This window comes from Oncorhynchus tshawytscha, linkage group LG13 (genome assembly GCF_018296145.1).
Source record: "Oncorhynchus tshawytscha isolate Ot180627B linkage group LG13, Otsh_v2.0, whole genome shotgun sequence".
NCBI lineage: Eukaryota > Metazoa > Chordata > Actinopteri > Salmoniformes > Salmonidae > Oncorhynchus > Oncorhynchus tshawytscha.
In genome coordinates, this window is record NC_056441.1 from 90,129,010 (window position 1) to 90,151,055 (window position 22,046).

The 22,046-nt window shown below is 42.6% G+C and overlaps 1 protein-coding gene across 1 annotated transcript in view; it reads right to left on the reverse strand.

The window, feature by feature from the left end:
• The window catches only part of cog6 (component of oligomeric golgi complex 6), a 122,651-nt gene that overhangs the window by 80,391 nt on the left and 20,214 nt on the right, over positions 1-22,046 (reverse strand). Inside the window, exons 5-6 of the mRNA XM_042296515.1 lie at positions 2,382-2,576; positions 583-653 (exon numbers count right to left, since the gene is read on the reverse strand). Coding sequence (XP_042152449.1) covers positions 583-653; positions 2,382-2,576 — 266 coding nt within the window. The remainder of the gene's footprint in view (positions 1-582; positions 654-2,381; positions 2,577-22,046) is intronic.

The window sequence follows — 22,046 nt, forward strand, 5'->3', positions numbered from 1 at the left end:
GAGGATGGATGAATGAATGAAAGGATGGATGAATGAATGAAAGGATGGATGAATGAATGAATGAAAGGATGGAATGATGGATGAATGAATGAATGAATGAATGAAAGAGGATGGATGAATGAATGAATGAATGAATGAAAGGATGGATGAATGAATGAGAGGATGGATGAATGAATGAAAGGATGAATGAATGAATGAAAGGATGGATGAATGAATGAATGAATGAATGAAAGGATGAATGAATGAATGAATGAATGAATGAATGAAAGGATGAATGAATGAATGAATGAATGAAAGGATGGAATGAATGAATGATGAATGAATGAAAGGATGGATGGATGAATGAATGAAAGGATGGATGAATGAATGAGAGGATGGATGAATGAATGAAAGGATGGATGAATGAATGAATGAAAGGATGGATGAATGAATGAGAGGATGGATGAATGAATGAAAGGATGGATGAATGAATGAATGAAAGGATGGATGAATGAATGAAAGGATGGATGAATGAATGAAAGGATGGATGAATGAATGAGAGGATGAATGAATGAATGAAAGGATGGATGAATGAGTGCTCACTCTGTGTCCAGCGGTAGAGCTGTTCGTAGGACGTCTCCTGTAACACAGCCATCTGCTCCATGATGCCCAGTCTGGATGGGAGACACATTTAACAACTGGAATAAGAAAAGGCATATTACAATTGAGTTTCACAAACAGGGCATTCGGAAAGTATTCAGACCCCTTGATTTTTCCCACATTTTGTTACGTTACAGCCTTATTCTAAAATGGATTAAATAAAACATTAAAATCCTCAGCAATCTACAAATACCCAAAATGACAAAGCAAAAATTGGTTTAGACATTTTAGCTAATTTATTCAAAGTAAAAACAGAAATACCTTATTTACATTATTATTCAGACCCTTTTACTATGAGACTCGAAATTGAGCTCAGGTGCATCCTGTTTCCATTGATCATCCTTAAATGTTTCTACAACTTGATTGGAGTCCACCTGTGGTAAATTCAATATGATTGGACATGATTTGGAAAGGCACACAACTGTCTATATAAGGTCCCACAGTTGACAGTGTACGTCAGAGCAAAAACCAAGACGTGAGATCAATGGAATAGTGCCCAGAGCTCCGAGACAGGATTGTGTTGAGGCACAGATCTGGGGAAGGGTACCAAAACATTTCTGCAGCATTGAAGGTCCCCAAGAACACAGTGGCCTCCAAATGCAAGAAGTTTGGAACCACCAAGACTCCTCCTAGAGCTGGCCGTCTGGCCAAACTGAGCAATCGGGGGAGAAGAACCCGATGGTCACTCTGACAGAGCTCCAGCGTTCCTCTGTGACGATGGCAGAACCTTCCAGAAGGACAACAATCTCTGCAGCACTCCACCAATCAGGCCTTTATGGTAGAGTAACCAGACGGAAGCTACTCCTCAGTAAAAGGCACATGACAGCCCGCTTGGAATTTGCCAAAAGGCACCTAAAGACTCAAGATTCAACAAGATTCTCTGGTCTGATGAAACCAATATTAAACTCTTTGGCCTGAATGCCAAGCATCACGTCTGGAGGAAACCTGGCACAATCCCTACGGTGAAGCATGGTGGTGGCAGCATCATGCTGTGGGGATGCTTTTCAGTGTCAGGGACTGGGGGGACTAGTCAGGATCGAGGGAAAGATGAACGGAGCAAAGTACAGAGAGATCCTTGATGAAAACCTGCTTCAGAGCGCTCAGGACCTCAGACTGGGGCGAAGGTTCACCTTACAACAGGACAATGACCCTAAGCACACAGCCAAGACAACGCGGGAGTGGCTTCTGCACAAGTCTCTGAATGTTCTTGAGTGGCCCAGCCACAGCCCAGACTTGAACCCGATTGAACATCTCTGGAGAGACCTGAAAATAGCTGTGCAGCGACGCTCCCCATCCAACCTGACAGAGCTTGAGAGGATCTGTAGAGAAGAATGGGAGAAACTCCCCAAATACAGGTGTGCCAAGCTTGTACCATCATACCCAAGACGATTCAAGGCTGTAATCGCTGCCAAAGGTGCTTCAACAAAGTGAGTAAACTGAGTAAAGGGTCTGAATACTTATGTAAATGTGATTTTTCAGTTATCAAATTATCAAACAATTCTAAAAACCTGTTTTTGCTTTGTCATTATGGGGTATTGTGATGTCATTATGGGGTATTGTGATGTCATTATGGGGTATTGTGATGTCATTATGGGGTATTGTGCATAGACTGAGGTAAAAAAAATAAAAAACAACAACAATTGAATCCATTTTATAATAAGGCTGTAATGTAACAAAATGTGGAAAAGGGGAAGGGGTCTGAATACTTTCCGAGTGCTCTGTATATACAGTTTGTCTCTCACCCTGCAGTCTGCTGGTTGGTCCTCAGGAGAATCCTGACGTCTTCATGGATGTTCTTCACTCTGCTCAGAGCCTTGAAGAAGTCCTCCGTGACGGGTGCGTCTCTTACCCCTCGTAGTGTGTCCATCTCTTCAGAGGACAGCTGGAACTTAGACAGGAAGGCCTGAGCCACTTGGGACCGCACCTCTAAACGATGACTGGGAGGAGATAACGACAATTTTAGACTTCGTAAAAGAGGGTGTGTGCGCAGGCTTTAGTTTCAGCCCAGCCTTAACACACATCTGGTTCCGCTGAGCTAATCAGGAGGGGGGGGGGGGCTTGATGATCACAGTTGATTAGTTCTGGCTGGACAAAAAGCCTGCACACACTCTGGGATCACGGAAACAAAGAAAGAAAGGAATGAGTCAGTGTGACCAAGGAGGTGTAATGTTTCAAACTAACACTAGGTGGCAGTCACACACCTTGAATAGCAGCACAACCTTTGACACTGGCTGAATTACAGTAGCAGGAGGTGAAACAGTGACTGAATTACAGTAGAAGGAGGTGAAACAGTGACTGAATTACAGTAGCAGGAGGTGAAACAGTGACTGAATTACAGTAGCAGGAGGTGAAACGGTGACTGAATTACAGTAGCAGAAGGTGAAACGGTGACTGAGACAGAGAAAGGAATCATGGGAATAGAGAAAGAGCAACACGACAGAGAAAGACTCTGGCCAAGTCTAGGACTCAATCAGCAACGACAAAAAAAGAGCAGGTCCACTGTGTTTCAATGGATCCCTAGTGCACTACTTTCCACCAGGGCTCATAGGGTTTGTGGTCAAAAGTAGTGCACTACTTTCCACCAGGGCTCATAGGGTTTGTGGTCAAAAGTAGTGCACGACTTTCCACCAGGGCTCATAGGGTTTGTGGTCAAAAGTAGTGCACTACTTTCCACCAGGGCTCATAGGGTGTGTGGTCAAAAGTAGTGCACTACTTTCCACCAGGGCTCATAGGGTTTGTGGTCAAAAGTAGTGCACTACTTTCCACCAGGGCTCATAGGGTTGTGGTCAAAAGTAGTGCACTACTTTCCACAAGGGCTCATAGGGTTGTGGTCAAAAGTAGTGCACTCACTTTCCACCAGGGCTCATAGGGTTTGTGGTCAAAAGTAGTGCACTACTTTCCACCAGGGCTCATAGGGTTGTGGTCAAAAGTAGTGCACTACTTTCCACCAGGGCTCATAGGGTGCCTTTTGGGTAGTGCACTACTTTCCACCAGGGCTCATAAACAATGTGGTCAAAACCAGTGCAACTACTTTCCACCAGGGCTCATAGGGAACTCTGTCAAAACAGTCCATAATGACAACTCTGGGCTCTAGGGTCTTTCTCCCCCTCTGTCCTACTTACCACCAGGGCTCATCTTTGTCTCCCTAGTCCACTACCACCAGGGCTCATAGGGTTTGTGGTCCCCCTCTGTCCATACCACCAGCTCATAGGGTCTTTCTCCCCCTACTTTCCATACCACCCAGGGCTTCTCTCTTTCTACTTTCCCCCTCTGTCCATACCACCCACTTTCTCACAAGGGCTCTCCCTCTGTCCATACCACCCAGCCAGGGCTCATAGGGTTGTTCAAAAGTAGTGCCCTCTGTAGGGAATAGTGCCTTTTGGGACCAGCTATCCCTTTCTCCCCCTCTGTCCATACCACCCTAGCTTCAGGAGGGAACTCTGTCTCAGTCCATCTGTCCATACCACCTGGGCCTCTCTCTTTCTCCCTCTGTCCAGCCCATGATGACAACTCTGGGCCTCTCTCTTTCTCCCCCTCTGTCCATACCACCTAGCTTCTCTCTTTCTCTCCCTCTGTCCATACCACCTAGCTTCTCTCTTTCTCTCCCTCTGTCCATACCACCTAGCTTCTCTCTTTCTCCCCCTCTGTCCATACCACCCAGCTTCTCTCTTTCTCCCTCTGTCCATACCACCCAGCTTCTCTCTTTCTCTCCCTCTGTCCATACCACCCAGCTTCTCTCTTTCTCCCCCTCTGTCCATACCACCTAGCTTCTCTCTTTCTCTCCCTCTGTCCATACCACCCAGCTTCTCTCTTTCTCTCCCTCTGTCCATACCACCTAGCTTCTCTCTTTCTCTCCCTCTGTCCATACCACCCAGCTTCTCTCTTTCCCTCTGTCCATACCACCTAGCTTCTCTCTTTCTCTCCCTCTGTCCATACCACCTAGCTTCTCTCTTTCTCTCCCTCTGTCCATACCACCTAGCTTCTCTCTCTCCCTTTTTCTTTCTCTAACAATCCCTCTGTCCCACTCACCAACTATTTTTTCCTCTCTCGTTCTTCCTCTCTCCCATTCCCCCTCTCGTTCTTCCTCTCTCCCGTTCCCCCTCTCTCCCATTCCCTCTCTCGTTCTTCCACTCTCCAATGCCCTCCCTCGTTCTTCCTCTCTCCCATTTCCCCCTCTCGTTCTTCCTCTCTCCCATTCCCCCTCTCGTTCTTCCTCTCTCCCATTCCCCTCTCGTTCTTCCTCTCTCCCGTTCCCCCTCTCCCCCTCTCTCCCATTCCCTCTCTCGTTCTACCTCTCTCCCATTCCCCCTCTCGTTCTTCCTCTCTCCCATTCCCCCTCTCGTTCTACCTCTATCCCATTCCCCCTCTCGTTCTACCTCTATCCCATTCCCCCTCTCGTTCTTCCTCTCTCCCATTCCCCCTCTCGTTCTACCTCTCTCCCATTCCCCTCTCGTTCTACCTCTCTCCCATTCCCCCTCTCGTTCTTCCTCTCTCCCATTCCCCCTCTCGTTCTACCTCTATCCCATTCCCCCTCTCGTTCTACCTCTATCCCATTCCCCCTCTCGTTCTACCTCTATCCCATTCCCCTCCCCCTCTCGTTCTACCTCTATCCCATTCCCCCTCTCGTTCTACCTCTCTCCCATTCCCTCCATATTTCTCTCCCTTCCACTGAAACCCTACCCAGCTCTACAGATCCAAATCCCCACCCTGTCTAGGTTCAGCCACAGCGTGGACCGTACAATGTTATATTACAGAGAAATTAAAATTCTCTTGTGATTATGTCTGCTTCCTTTTCCCTTAATAGCACGTTTCACAACCAGAAAACAACTTTAACCTTTAACCTTTCGGTTACCAGTCCAACTCTCTATCCACTAGATGTTATGTTTATATCTGAAAAAATAAAACCTTTAGGCCTATATTAGTCAACCAAATGATGAAATATTCCAATGCTATTTAATATCTAAATATTGCTGGAGGGGGTTCCCCCAAAGGAACTGGGAATTATGATGTAATATCCTGCGGCAGAATGAGTTATAGGGGAAATAACTTCACCAGATGAGTTGCATTTTGAATTCAGGAGACAAGTCTGGAAACATTCTATGGAAACCAATATCTAAGGTATATCTCTCTAAAAACAGCATCTGGGTCTATATCTCTCTAATGTTACATCATCTGGGTCTATATCTCCATAAAAACATTATCTGGGTCGATATCTCTAATGTTACATCATCTGGGTTTATATCTCTAATGTTACATCATCTGGGTCTATATCTCTCTAAAAACAGAATCTGGGTCTATATCTCTCTAATGTTACATAATCTGGGTCTATATCTCTATATAATGTTACATCATCTGGGTCTATATCTCTACATAATGTTACAACATCTGGGTCTATATCTCTATACTGTTACATCATCTGGGTCTATATCTCTACATAATGTTACATCATCTGGGTCTATATCTCTATATAAGGTTACATCATCTGGGTCTATATCTCTACATAATGTTACATCATCTGGGTCTATATCTCTATACTGTTACATCATCTGGGTCTCAGCTCTATATAATAATGTTACATCATCTGGGTCTATATCTCTATATAAGGTTACATCATCTGGGTCTATATCTCTATACTGTTACATCATCTGGGTCTATAGCATCATCTGGGTCGATATCTCTATACTGTTACATCATCTGGGTCTATATCTCTATATAATGTTACATCATCTGGGTCTATATCTCTATATAATGTTACACCATCTGGGTCTATATCTCTATACTGTTACATCATCTGGGTCTATAGCATCATCTGGGTCTATATCGCTCTAATATTACATCATCTGAGTCTATATCTCTTTAAAAACATTATCTGGGTCTATATCTTTCTAATGTTACATAATCTGGGTCTATATCTCCCTAAAAACATCATCTGGGTCTATATCTCTCTAATGTTACATCATCTGGGTCTATATCTCTATATAATGTTACATCATCTGGGTCTATATCTCTATACTGTTACATCATCTGGGTCTATATCTCTATAATGTTACATCATCTGGGTCTATATCTCTAAAATGTTACATCATAACGTTGGACTTCAGGCTATTACACACAGATTTGTTCTGTGACATCCAATACTTCCTTCAGTCAGGTACAGTTTAGGATTCTTTCTGTGGAGGTTCTCTCTAGGATGTCATGTCTGGGAGTGATGAGACATTCCTGAACCTGCTGAGGCATCAGCCCCGGAAGAGGGGATCTCTCAATCTCAAAGATTAGAGAGACTTCATTTCACCATTTAGTAATTTCACCATTTATTAGTTCTCTGGCAGTGGAGCTAAAGCACCCAAGCCATCTCATCTTAACACGCAAAGATAGATAGCTAACGTTTGGAAGGGTAGGGTACAGCCCAATCTCGAAGATCTCCAATCTTCGTCCTTAATGGCACCCAATTCACTATGGACCATGGTCAAATGAAGTGAACAAAAAGTAGGGAAAGAGTGCCAATTGGGATGAAGCACCTCCTTCACCTGCAGGGCTTCAGTAATAATGACAGTAACACTGTCAAGGCCTGAAGGTAACTTGTCAGTTAGGTAGTGAAACCCCCCCCCAGCCCTCAGGTGCAACGACTGAATACCTGAACTACCTTAGATTCCACAGAAAATATTTCAACATGATATAGGTCTACTAGACAATATGATATAGGTCTACTACAGCTACATGATATAGCTCTACCACATCAACATGATATAGGTCTACTACGACAACATGATATAGGTCTACTACAGCTACATGATATAGGTCTACTACATCAACATGATATAGGTCTACTAGACAACATGATATAGGTCTACTACATCAACATGATATAGGTCTACTACATCAACATGATATAGGTCTACTACAGCTACATGATATAGGTCTACTACATCAACATGATATAGGTCTACTAGACAACATGATATAGGTCTACTAGACAACATGATATAGGTCTACTAGACAACATGATATAGGTCTACTACAGCTACACGATATAGGTCTACTACAACAACACGATATAGGTCTACTAGACAACATGATATAGGTCTACAACAGCTACACGATATAGGTCTACTAGACAACATGATATAGGTCTACTACATCAACATGATATAGGTCTACTACAGCTACACGATATAGGTCTACTACAACATGATACAGGTCTACTAGACAACATGATATAGGTCTACTACAGCTACATGATATAGGTCTACTAGACAACATGATATAGGTATATTACAGCTACATGATATAGGTCTACTACATCTACATGATACAGGTCTACTAGACAACATGATACAGGTCTACTACAGCTACATGATATAGGTCTACTAGACAACATGATATAGGTCTACTACATCAACATGATATAGTTCTACTACATCAACATGATATAGGTCTACTAGATACCATGATACAGGTCTACTACAGCTACATGATATAGGTCTACTAGACAACATGATATAGGTCTACTACAACATGATATAGGTCTACTACATCAACATGATATAGGTCTACTAGATACCATGATACAGGTCTACTACAGCTACATGATATAGGTCTACTAGACAACATGATATAGGTCTACTACAACATGATATAGGTCTACGACATCTACATGATATAGGTCTACCACAGCTACATGATATAGATCTACTACAGCTACATGATATAGGTCTACTACAGCTACATGATATAGGTCTCCTAGACAACATAATATAGGTCTACTACATCTACATGATACAGGTCTACTTCAACATGATATAGGTCTACTAGACAACATGATATAGGTCTACTACATCTACATGATACAGGTCTACTTCAACATGATATAGGTCTACTACAACAACATGATATAGGTCTACGACATCTACATGATATAGGTCTACCACAGCTACATGATATAGGTCTACCACAGCTACATGATATAGGTCTACCACATCTACATGATATAGGTCTACTACATCTACATGATACAGGTCTACTACATCTACATGATACAGGTCTACTAGACAACATGATATAGGTCTACTACATCCGCATGATACAGGTCTACTAGACAACATGATATAGGTCTACTACATCCACATGATATAGGTCTACTAGACCACATGATATAGGTCTACTAGACCACATGATATTACAGCTACATGATATAGGTCTACTACATCAACATGATATAGGTCTACTACATCTACATGATACAGGTCTACTAGACAACATGATATAGGTCTACTACAGCTACATGATATAGGTCTACTACATCTACATGATATAGGTCTACTAGACAACATGATATAGGTCTACTACAGCTACATGATATAGGTCTACTAGACAACATGATATAGGTCTACTACAACAACATGATACAGATCTATGACATCTACATGATACAGGTCTACGACATCTACATGATACAGGTCTACAACATCTACATGATACAGGTCTACCACAGCTACATGATATAGGTCTACTACATCCACATGATATAGGTCTACTACATCTACTACATCCACATGATATGGGTCTACTAGACATGATACAGGTCTAAAAGACAACATGATATAGGTCTACTACATCCACATATAGGTCTACTAGACAACATGATATTACAGCTACATGATATAGGTCTACAAGACAACATGATATTACAGCTACATGATATAAATCTACTAGACAACATGATATTACAGCTACATGTCTACTACATCTACATGATACAGGTCTACTAGACAACATGATATAGGTCTACTACAGCAACATGATATAGGTCTACGACATCTACATGATATAGGTCTACTAGACAACATGATATAGGTCTACTAGACAACATGATATAGGTCTACTACAGCTACATGATATAGGTCTACTAGACAACAAGATACAGGTCTACTACATCTACATGATACAGGTCTACTACATCTACATGATATAGGTCTACTACTTCAACATGATACAGGTCTACTAGACAACATGATATAGATCTACTACATCCACATATAGGTCTACTAGACAACATGATATTACAGCTACATGATAAAGGTCGACTAGACAACATGATACAGATCTACTAGGCTACTGTGTGTCTAATCCTGGCTTCAAGAGTGCCACCTGCCGACATCTCTATTGTAAGCTTTTTTAAAGTGTAAAATAACGTTGTTACAAGAGTAACCTAATTACATTGGTGTAAGAGCAACTAAATGTAAGAGGTTCTCTCTTCAATCCCCAAGCTCATACTGGCTTGTACCGTAAATCATCAACTGTCATTGTTACTACCTCTGTCTGTGTGTGTGTGTGTGTCTCCATGCATGCCCTCACAGAGGTCCCAACCTAATTAACAGTATCAGATAAGGAATTGCTCAGACCTCTAAGACAACAGTACAGTCAGTCCAGCATATAACCTCCCCCATCACACACACGACAAGCCGACCGTATACTGCTGTCGTTCACAATGTGTACGAGGCTTAACTACCAGACCTACGCTAGGGCCACGCGTTAACCTACCTAATGATGTAGGTCTACTACATCCGCATGATATAGGTCTACTACATGATATAGGTCTACTAGACAACATGATATAAGTCTACCACATCCTATAGGTCTACTACATCCACATGATACAGGTCTACTACATCAACATGATATAGGTCTACTACATCCACATGATATAGCTCTACTACATCCACATGATACAGGTCTACTACATGATATAGGTCTACTAGACAACATGATATAGGTCTACCACATCCTATAGGTCTACTACATCCACATGATATAGGTCTACTACATCTGCATGATATAGGTCTACTACATGATATAGGTCTACTAGACAACATGATATAAGTCTACCACATCCTATAGGTCTACTACATCCACATGATATAGGTCTATTACATCCACATGATATAGGTCTATTACATCCACATGATATAGGTCTACTACATCCACATGATACAGGTCTACTACATCAACATGATATAGGTCTACTACATCCACATGATACAGGTCTACTACATGATATAGGTCTACTAGACAACATGATATAGGTCTACACATCCTATAGGTCTACTACATCCACATGATATAGGTCTACTACATCTGCATGATACAGGTCTACTACATCTGCATGATATAGGTCTACTACATGATATAGGTCTACTAGACAACATGATATAAGTCTACCACATCCTATAGGTCTACTACATCCACATGATATAGGTCTACTACATCCACATGATATAGGTCTACTACATCCAGATGATATAGGTCTACATCTACATGATATAGGTCTACTAGACAACATGATATAGGTCTACTACATCCACATGATATAGGTCTATTACATCCACATGATATAGGTCTATTACATCCACATGATATAGGTCTACTACATCCACATGATACAGGTCTACTACATCAACATGATATAGGTCTACCACATCCTATAGGTCTACTACATCCACATGATATAGGTCTACTACATCCACATGATATAGGTCTACTACATGATATAGGTCTACTAGACAACATGATATAGATCTACTACATCCGCATGATATAGGTCTACTAGACAACATGATACAGGTCTACTAGACAACATGATATAGGTCTACTAGACAACATGATATAGGTCTACTACAGCTACATGATATAGGTCTACTAGACAACATGATATAGATCTACTACATCCGCATGATATAGGTCTACTAGACAACATGATACAGGTCTACTAGACAACACGATACAGGTCTACTACATCTACATGATATAGGTCTACCAGACTACATCCTATAGGTCTACTACATCCACATGATATAGGTCTACTAGACAACATGATATAGGTCTACCACATCCTATAGGTCTACTACAGCTACATGATATAGGTCTACTACATCTACATGATATAGGTCTACTAGACAACATGATATTACAGCTACATGATATAGGTCTACTAGACAGCATGATATAGGTCTACTACATCTACATGATACAGGTCTACTACAGCTACATGATATAGGTCTACTACATCCACATGATACAGATCTACTACATCCACATGATACAGGTCTACTACATCCACATGATACAGGTCTACTACATCTACATGATACATGTCTACTACATCTACATGATACATGTCTACTACATCTACATGATACAGGTCTACTACATCTACATGATACAGGTCTACTACATCTACATGATACAGGTCTACTAGACAACATGATATAGGTCTACTACATCCACATGATATAGGTCGACTACATCTACATGATATAGGTCTACTACATCTACATGATATATGTCTACCAGACTACATCCTATAGGTCTACTACATCTACATGATATAGGTCCACCAGGCCACATGATATTAGGTCTACTAGACAACATGATATATGTCCACCAGACTACATGATACAGGTCTACTACATCCACATGATATAGGTCTACCAGACCTCATGATATAGGTCTACCAGACTACATGATATAGGTCTACCAGGCCACATGATATAGGTCTACCAGGCCACATGATATAGGTCTACCAGGCCACAAAGGCTGGCTGTCTCAGCTACACACATCTCGATCTCCAACATCGTTATGTTTGGAGGAAAAAGGGGGAGGCTTGCAAGCCGTGAAGCACGAGGGAGGCAGCATCATGCTGTGGAGGTGCTTTTCTGCAGGAAGGCCTGGTGCACTTTACAAAATAGATGGCATCATGAGGAAGGAAAATTATGTGGATATCTTGAAGCAACATCTCAAGATGTCAGTCAGGAAGTTAAAGCTTGGTCGCAAAGGGGTCTTCCAAATGGACAATGACCCCAAGCATACTTCCAAAGTTGTGGCAAAATGGCTTAAGGACAATAAAGTCAAGGTATTGGAAAGGCCATCACAAAGCCCTGACCTCAATCCCATAGAAAAATAGTGGTCAGAACTGAAAAAGTGTGTGTGAGCAAGGAGGCCTACAAACCTGACTCAGTTACACCAGCTCTGTCAGGAGGAATGGGCCAAAATTCACCCAACTTATTATGGGAAGCTTGTGGAAGGCAACCAGAAACATTTGACCCAAGTTAAACAATTTAAAGGCAATGCTACCAAATACTACTTGAATGTATGTAAACTTCTGACCCACTGGGAATGTGATGAAAGAAATAAAAGCTAAAATAAATCATAATTTCACAAAACAAGTTGTTCAGGGTAGGCAGGTCCAAAAGTAAAAGAGAAACGGATTAAATAATTAAAATCAGATAGATTTTTCAATAAGATATTTATAGGTATTTACCTTTCCATGGTAGCAAGACCTTATCAATTTTTGCAAACTTTCTATAACAATGTATTGGAGAGGGATCATTTCTTTCTTTAGGGATATGAATACCGAGAATGTCCACTTCACTGTCAGGCCATTTTATCGGTAATGTAAAAGTTAAGATTTTTTTGTGATCCAATACATAATAAAGTACACTTAGAAAGGTATCTTGGCAATTCTACACAGTTTGGCATGGAGCTGAGAGACAATTGCAGTTTTAAAGCTAATTTCCCTTTTGCCTGTTCCTCTGCTAAAAAACATGATTACAAAATCAATAGGCGTGTGCGCTGGTTTATGACTGGTTTACGGAGTTTTCAATTCTCCCTGACAGTCTAACTTGTATTTGACTGTTAGATGATAAAATAGATATAGTTCAATGTCTTTTCTGCACGCTTTCTATTTGGTTTAGGTCGTTCAAGATAGCATGCTAACTGTTCCTTTACACTTCCAGTCATTGCGCTAACGCTAGCTAGCATTGGCTCGTGAAACTCTTAATTCCTTCATACTGGACTCAAACAAACAAAAAATTATCCAGAATGGTATTCTGTTGTAGCAAGTGATGTTCATAAAATAATTATTTTTCACAACAACAAACAAAGCAGACCACCTCCAGTACCTCCCCTAGGGGGCCCAGACCCTAGTTTGAAAACCTCTGCATTAGAATCCATTACGGACCATTTGAAAGGCTAGTTGGGAGAAGTGGCCTTCATGAAGAGATTAGTTAACCACGCACTGATGACCATAGAGTTCAGTCAGAGCCGATAGCATCTCTCACAGACAAAGACCACATTCATAGCTTTCACCTCATTAGTAGAGTACAGTGTACAGTGTGTGTGTGTGTGTGTGTGTGTGTGTGTGTGTGTGTGTGTGTGTGTGTGTGTGGCCGGTAATGAGGCTCAAGTGTCATTGTACAGGTTTGTCAGCGAGAATCTGGAGGGCCTGAATGTGATGGCTGTCCTGCTTACTGAATACAGACAATCACTCTTCCACTGTTATTGACCTAGAGCAGGGGTGTCCAACTCATTTAGCCCAAAGGGGTCGCATTCTGTCTTCAACTCATTTAGCAACCAGGCTTCGCATTCTGTTTTCAACTCATTTAGCCACCAGGGGTCGCATTCCGTCTTCAACTCATTTAGCCACCAGGGGTCGCATTCCGTTTTCAACTCATTTAGTCACCATGGGTCGCATTCCGTTTTCAACTCATTTAGTCACCATGGGTCGCATTCCGTTTTCAACTCATTTAGTCACCAGGGGTCGCATTCCGTTTTCAACTCATTTAGCCACCAGGGGTCGCATTCCGTTTTCAACTCATTTAGCCACCAGGGGGTCGCATTCCGTTTTCAACTCATTTAGTCACCAGGGGTCGCATTCCGTCTTCAACTCATTTAGCCACCAGGGGTCGCATTCCGTCTTCAACTCATTTAGCCACCAGGGGTCGCATTCCGTTTTCAACTCATTTAGTCACCAGGGGTCGCATTCCGTTTTCAACTCATTTAGCCACCAGGGGTCGCATTCCGTTTTCAACTCATTTAGCCACCAGGGGGTCGCATTCCGTTTTCAACTCATTTAGCCACCAGGGTCGATTCCGTTTTCAACTCATTTAGCCACCAGGGGTCGCATTCCGTTTTCAACTCATTTAGCCACCAGGGGTCGCATTCCGTCTTCAACTCATTTAGCCACCAGGGGTCGCATTCCGTCTTCAACTCATTTAGCAACCAGGGTCGCATTCCGTTTTCAACTCATTTAGTCACCAGGGGTCGCATTCCGTCTTCAACTCATTTAGCCACCAGGGGTCGCATTCCGTTTTCAACTCATTTAGTCACCATGGGTCGCATTCCGTTTTCAACTCATTTAGCCACCAGGGGTCGCATTCCGTCTTCAACTCATTTAGCCACCAGGGGTCGCATTCCGTTTTCAACTCATTTAGCCACCAGGGGTCGCATTCCGTTTTCAACTCATTTAGCCACCAGGGGTCGCATTCCGTTTTCAACTCATTTAGCCACCAGGGGTCGCATTCCGTTTTCAACTCATTTAGCCACCAGGGGTCGCATTCCGTTTTCAACTCATTTAGCCACCAGGGGTCGCATTCCGTTTTCAACTCATTTAGTCACCATGGGTCGCATTCCGTCTTCAACTCATTTAGTCACCATGGGTCGCATTCCGTCTTCAACTCATTTAGCAACCAGGGGTCGCATTCCGTTTTCAACTCATTTAGCCACCAGGGGTCGCATTCCGTTTTCAACTCATTTAGCCACCAGGGGTCGCATTCCGTTTTCAACTCATTTAGCCACCAGGGGTCGCATTCCGTCTTCAACTCATTTAGCCACCAGTCTTCAACGAGGTCCGGAGGGCAGCACAAATGTTTTCAAATATTTTCTCGCCTTCAAAATTTAAAAAAAAAAAAAGTTTTTTAAAAATGTATATCCATCGTTTTGGGCATTTTCCATGTTCCCTGACTGTCTATCTCCCTGACTGTCTATCTCCCTGACTGTCTAGCTTTCATTTCGGTGATCATAGGCGAGTTGGACACAATCAAGAAACTGCATGAACGTAGGTCCATTATCGTTCTACACAGTTTTTTTTTGTCATGTTAAAGTATACATACTGTTCACAACATCACACTCCATCAATAACAGCTGTCTCCTGGTGTTCACAACAGCATCTGTTTGTGCGTGAGCTTGTTAGACGTGTTCGTGAGAGGAAAGGACAAAGTAGTCCACACAGCAGGACAGGTTTTAAGGCTACAGGACAAAAGAGAACAGTTATGACCCGTTCTCACTGACAGACTCTTTCAATAGGATCAGCTGTCACATGCTAACAACACAAAAGACACGCGTGTTTCACCCTCTGGCACAGAAAACCACACCGTCTAGCGCCTCAACACATCATCCACGCTGGTTTGCTTTCCTTTTTGTATGGCCTGGGCCTCTCACTGAAGGACAACCATTTCATTAATCAGGTGCAGATGCTCGGTGATGACACGGTGTGTATTCACTAGGAACCAAAACCAGTAGCAAAACGAGACTAAAAACGAGGAGGGTCTACGTGAACTTGTCCAATAAGAAACTCTTGTTTTTGTTGCTAAATTTTTTAAAAATTGCTACAGTGGGCACTAATGAATGCACCCATGGCTACTTTGAGTCATTATCAGTTCAGGATATTTCTTGCCTCACCTAATAAATCAGACATCTGTACAGAGACTCTGCAGCTTTGAGAAATGAAAAAGGCACGGGGGGGGAAAGGTTCTCAACAGGCAGAAAGTATTTTAAAACAATTCTCGACTGGAAAGCTTGTCCACTAATGTCGTCGTGAGCTGATGCTTTTGACCACAGGATTTCTTTTAACATGGGGTGAAGGTCAAGCTAGATTGCCATGTCAATTCTGAAGTCGCATGTGGGAGAAAGAGAAAGATGAATTGAGATGTGATAACTGTTGACTGGGGGGTCAGGTACTGGGTGTTATACCCTTCCCCTGGAGGACAGTCCTTTGGGGACAGAGTTTGAGCACCTTAATCTCTATAAAGTGTGCTACTGCTGACTGGGGCCCATAGGGCTAGGGAGTGCATCATGTAGGGAATAGAGGGTCATTTGAGACGTAGGTCTTAGTTACCCCTTGAGCCAGTCAGTCTATTTTAACACAGTACTGTTAGGTCCTAGTTACCACCTGGGTCAGTCTGGTTTAACACAGTACTGTTAGGTCTTAGTTACCACCTGGGTCAGTCAGTCTGGTTTAACACAGTACTGTTAGGTCCTAGTTACCACCTGGGTCAGTCAGTCTGGTTTAACACACAGTACTGTTAGGTCTTAGTTACCACCTGGGTCAGTCTGGTTTAACACACAGCACTGTTAGGTCCTAGTTACCACCTGGGTCAGTCAGTCTGGTTTAACACACAGTACTGTTAGGTCTTAGTTACCACCTGGGTCAGTCAGTCTGGTTTAACACAGTACTGTTACTGTTAGGTCTACTAGTTACCACCTGGGTCAGTCAGTCTGGTTTAACACAGTACTGTTAGGTCTTAGTTACCACCTGGGTCAGTCAGTCTGGTTTAACACAGTACTGTTAGGTCTTAGTTACCACCTGGGTCAGTCAGTCTGGTTTAACACAGTACTGTTAGGTCTTAGTTACCACCTGGGTCAGTCAGTCTGGTTTAACACAGTACTGTTAGGTCTTAGTTACCACCTGGGTCAGTCAGTCTGGTTTAACACAGTACTGTTAGGTCTTAGTTACCACCTGGGTCAGTCAGTCTGGTTTAACACAGTACTGTTAGGTCTTAGTTACCACCTGGGTCAGTCAGTCTGGATTAACACAGTACTGTTAGGTCTTAGTTACCACCTGGGTCAGTCAGTCTGGTTTAACACACAGTACTGTTAGGTCTTAGTTACCACCTGGGTCAGTCAGTCTGGTTTAACACACAGTACTGTTAGGTCTTAGTTACCACCTGGGTCAGTCAGTCTGGTTTAACACACAGTACTGTTAGGTCTTAGTTACCACCTGGGTCAGTCAGTCTGGTTTAACACAGTACTGTTAGGTCTTAGTTACCACCTGGGTCAGTCAGTCTGGTTTAACACAGTACTGTTAGGTCTTAGTTACCACCTGGGTCAGTCAGTCTGGTTTAACACAGTACTGTTAGGTCCTAGTTACCACCTGGGTCAGTCAGTCTGGTTTAACACAGTACTGTTAGGTCCTAGTTACCACCTGGGTCAGTCCGTTTAGTTAAACACAGTACTGTTAGGCCTTAGTTACCACCTGGGTCAGTCAGTCTACAGTGGCAAAAGTATTCACACCTCTTGGCATTTATCTTATTTTGTTGCCTGGAATTAAATAGATTTTTCGGGGGGGGTTGTATCATTTGATTTACACAACTTTCCTACCACTTTGAAGATGCAAAATGTTTTTTGTGTGTGAAACAAACAACAAATAAGACACTATTCACTCCCTCCCCCAAAGTCAATGCTTTGTAGAGCCACCTTTTGCAGCAATTACAGCTGCAAGTCTCTTGGGTTAAGTCTCTATTAGCTTGGCACATCTGGCCACTGAGATTTCTGCCCCTTTTTCAAGGCAAAACTGCTCCAGCTCCTTCAAGTTGGATGGATTCGGCTGGTGTACAGCAATCCGCTGGTGTACAGCAATTGGATTAAGGTCTGGGCTTTGACTAGGCCATTCCAAGACATTTAAATGTTTCCTCTTAAACCACTCTAGTGTTGCTTTAGAAGTATGCTTAGGGTCATTGTCCTGCTGGAAGGTGAACCTCCGTCCCAGACTCAAACCTCTGGAAGACAAACAGGTTTCCTTCAAGAATTCCCCTGTATTTAGCTCCCTCTATCATTCCTTCAATTCTGACCAGTTCCCCAGACCCTGCCCATGAAAAACATCCCCACAGCATGATGCTACTACCACCAAGCTTCACTGTGGGGATAGTGTTCTCGGGGTGATGAGAGGTGTTGGGTTTGCGTCACACACAGCATTTTCCTTGATGACCAAAAAGCTCAATTTTAGTCTCATCTGACCAGATTACCTTCTTCCATATATTTGAGCAGTCTCACACATGCCTTTTGGCGAACACCAAACGTGTTTGCTTATTTTTTACTTTAAGCAATGGCTTTTTTCTGGCCACTTTTCCGATAAAGCCCAGTTCTGTGGAATGTACGGCTTAAAGTGGTCCAATGGACAGATACTCCAATCTCCGCTGTGGAGCTTTACAGCTCCTTCAGAGTTATCTTTGGTCTCTTTGTTGCCTCTCTGATCAATCCCCTCCTTGCCTGGTCTGTGAGTTTTGGTGGGCGGCCCTCTCTTGGCAGGTTTGTTGTGGTGCCATATTCTTTCCATTTTGTAATAATGGATTTAATGGTGCTCCGTGGGATGTTCAAAGTTTTCAGATATTTTTTTATATAACTCCTTGGTCTTCATTGTGCTACTTGCTTGGTGGTGTTGCAGAGTCTGGGGCCTTTCAGAACAGGTGTATATATACACACTGAGATCATGTGACAGATCATGTGACACTTAAATAAAGTCCACCTGTGTGCAATCTAACTAATTATGTGACTTCTAAAGGTAATTGGTTGCACCAGATCTTATTTAGGGGATTCACAGCAGAGGGGGTGAATACATACCACTTTTCCCTTTTTATATATTTAAAAAAATATATTTTTCAAGAAGCAATTTTTTTCATTTCAGTTCACCAATTTGGACTATTTTGTGTCCATTCTATGAAATCCAAATTAAAAAAAATATTTAAATTACAGGTTATAATGCAACAAAATAAGAAAAATGCCAAGGGGGATGAATACTTTTTCAAGGCACTGTAGTTTAACACACAGTACTGTTTTCAAAAAGTTGGGTCTTAGTTACACCCTGAGTCAGTCAGTCTGGTTTGGCCATTGAATGATTGATGCTTGTTAGGAGCCTGTGAGAGATGTGATTGACACCCCCATAAGCCATCGGGTAATGAAGCCTTCATTTTTAGGCTACATCTCATCACCCTGCTGCATAGGGACTCGGAAAGAAATGCATTTCAATACACCTGCGATAAAATCTGTCGGTACCAATCTGACACCAACAGGCTCCCCGAACAGCTTCTATCCCCAAGCCATAAGACTGCTAAGTAGCTAACAAAATGGCTTCACGGACCACCTTGTTCATATTTTAAGTCTATGCATACTCACTGGACTACACACAGACAGGGCACACACATAACACACACATTTATAGTGACTACACACACACACACAATCTTCATTTATTCTGCTGCTACTCTGTTTACCATAATGATGCCTAGTAACCATACCCCTCTACATACACTACATGACCAACAGTATGAGTAAACCTGCTTTTCCAACATCTCATTCCAAAATCATGGGCACTACACTACGGAGTTGGTCCCCCACTTTACTACTATAACAGCCTCCACTCTTCTGGGAAGACTTTCCACAAGAGAATTAGTGAGGCCGGACACTGATGTTGGGCGATTCGGCCTGGCTCGCAGTCAGCGTTCCAATTCATTAAATTGTCCACGCAAAAACACCAGTCTCAACATCAACAGTGAAGAGGCGACTCCGGGATGCTGAGAGTTGCTATGAAAAAGCCATATAAAAAGGAAAGATTAAGATGGGCAAAAGAACACAGACACTGGACAGAGGAACTCTGCCTAGAAGGACAGCATCCCAGAGTCACCTCTTCACTGTTGACGTTGAGACTGGACAGAGGAACTCTGCCTAGAAGGACAGCATCCCGGAGTCACCTCTTCACTGTTGACGTTGAGACTGATGTTTTGCGGGTCCTATTTAATGAAGCTGCCAGTTGAGGACTTGTGAGGCATTTGTTTCTCAAACTAGACACTAATGTACTTGTCCTCTTGCTCAGTTGTGCACTGGGGCCTCCCACTCCTCTTTCTATTCTGGTTAGAGACAGTTCGCGCTGTGAAGGGAGTAGTACACAGCGTTGTACGAGATCTTCAGTTTCTTGACAATTTCTCGCATGGAATAGCCTTCATTTCTCAGAACAAGAATAGACTGACGAGTTTCAGAAGAAAGGTCTTTGTTTCTGGCCATTTTGATCCTGTAATCAAACCCACAAATGCTGATGCTCCAGATACTCAACTAGTCTAAAGAAGACCAGTTTTATTGCTTCTATAATCAGAACAACAGTTTTCAACTGTGCCAACATAATTGCAAAAGGGTTTTCTAATGATCAATTAGCCTTTTAAAATGATAAACTTGGATTAGCTAACACAACGTGCCGTTGAAACACAGGAGTGATGGTTTCTGATAATGGGCCTCTGTACGCCTATGTAGATATTCCATTTTAAAAATCTGCAGTTTCAAGCTACAAAAGTCATTTACAACATTAACAATGTCTAGACTGTATTTCTGATAAATGTGATGTTATTTTAAAATGGACAGGAAATGTGCTTTTCTTTCAAAAACAAGGACATTTCTAACTGGCTCCAAACTTCTGAACGGTAGTGTATCCCTATACATCCAGTATCTACCTCCATCACTCCAGTATCCTTGTACATACAGTATCTACCTCCATCACTCCAGTATCCCTGTACATACAGTATCTACCTCCATCACTCCAGTATCCACCTCCATCACTCCAGTATCCCTCTACATACAGTATCTACCTCCATCACTCCAGTATCTACCTCCATCACTCCAGTATCTACCTCCATCACTCCAGTATCCACCTCCATCACTCCAGTATCCACCTCCATCACTCCAGTATCCACCTCCATCACTCCAGTATCCACCTCCATCACTCCAGTATCCTTATACATACAGTATCTACCTCCATCACTCCAGTATCCACCTCCATCACTCCAGTATCCACCTCCATCATCCAGTATCTACCTCCACATACAGTATCTACCTCCATCACTCCAGTATCTACCTCCATCACTCCAGTATCTACCTCCATCACTCCAGTATCTACCTCCATCACTCCAGTATCTACCTCCATCACTCCAGTATCTACCTCCATCACTCTAGTATCCCTATACATACAGTATCTACCTCCATCACTCCAGTATCCACCTCCATCACTCCAGTATCCCTCTACATACAGTATCTCCATCACTCCAGTATCTACCTCCATCACTCCAGTATCTACCTCCATCACTCCAGTATCCACCTCCATCACTCCAGTATCCACCTCCATCACTCCAGTATCCACCTCCATCACTCCAGTATCCCTATACATACAGTATCTACCTCCATCACTCCAGTATCCCTCTACATACAATATCTACCTCCATCACTCCAGTATCCCTCTACATACAGTATCTACCTCCATCACTCCAGTATCTACCTCCATCACTCCAGTATCTACCTCGATCACTCCAGTATCTACCTCGATCACTCCAGTATCTACCTCCATCACTCCAGTATCTACCTCCATCACTCCAGTATCTACCTCCATCACTCCAGTATCTACCTCCATCACTCCAGTATCTACCTCCATCACTCCAGTATCTACCTTCATCACTCCAGTATCCCTCTACATACAGCATCTACCTCCATCACTCCAGTATCCCTGTACAGACAGTATCTACCTCCATCACTCCAGTATC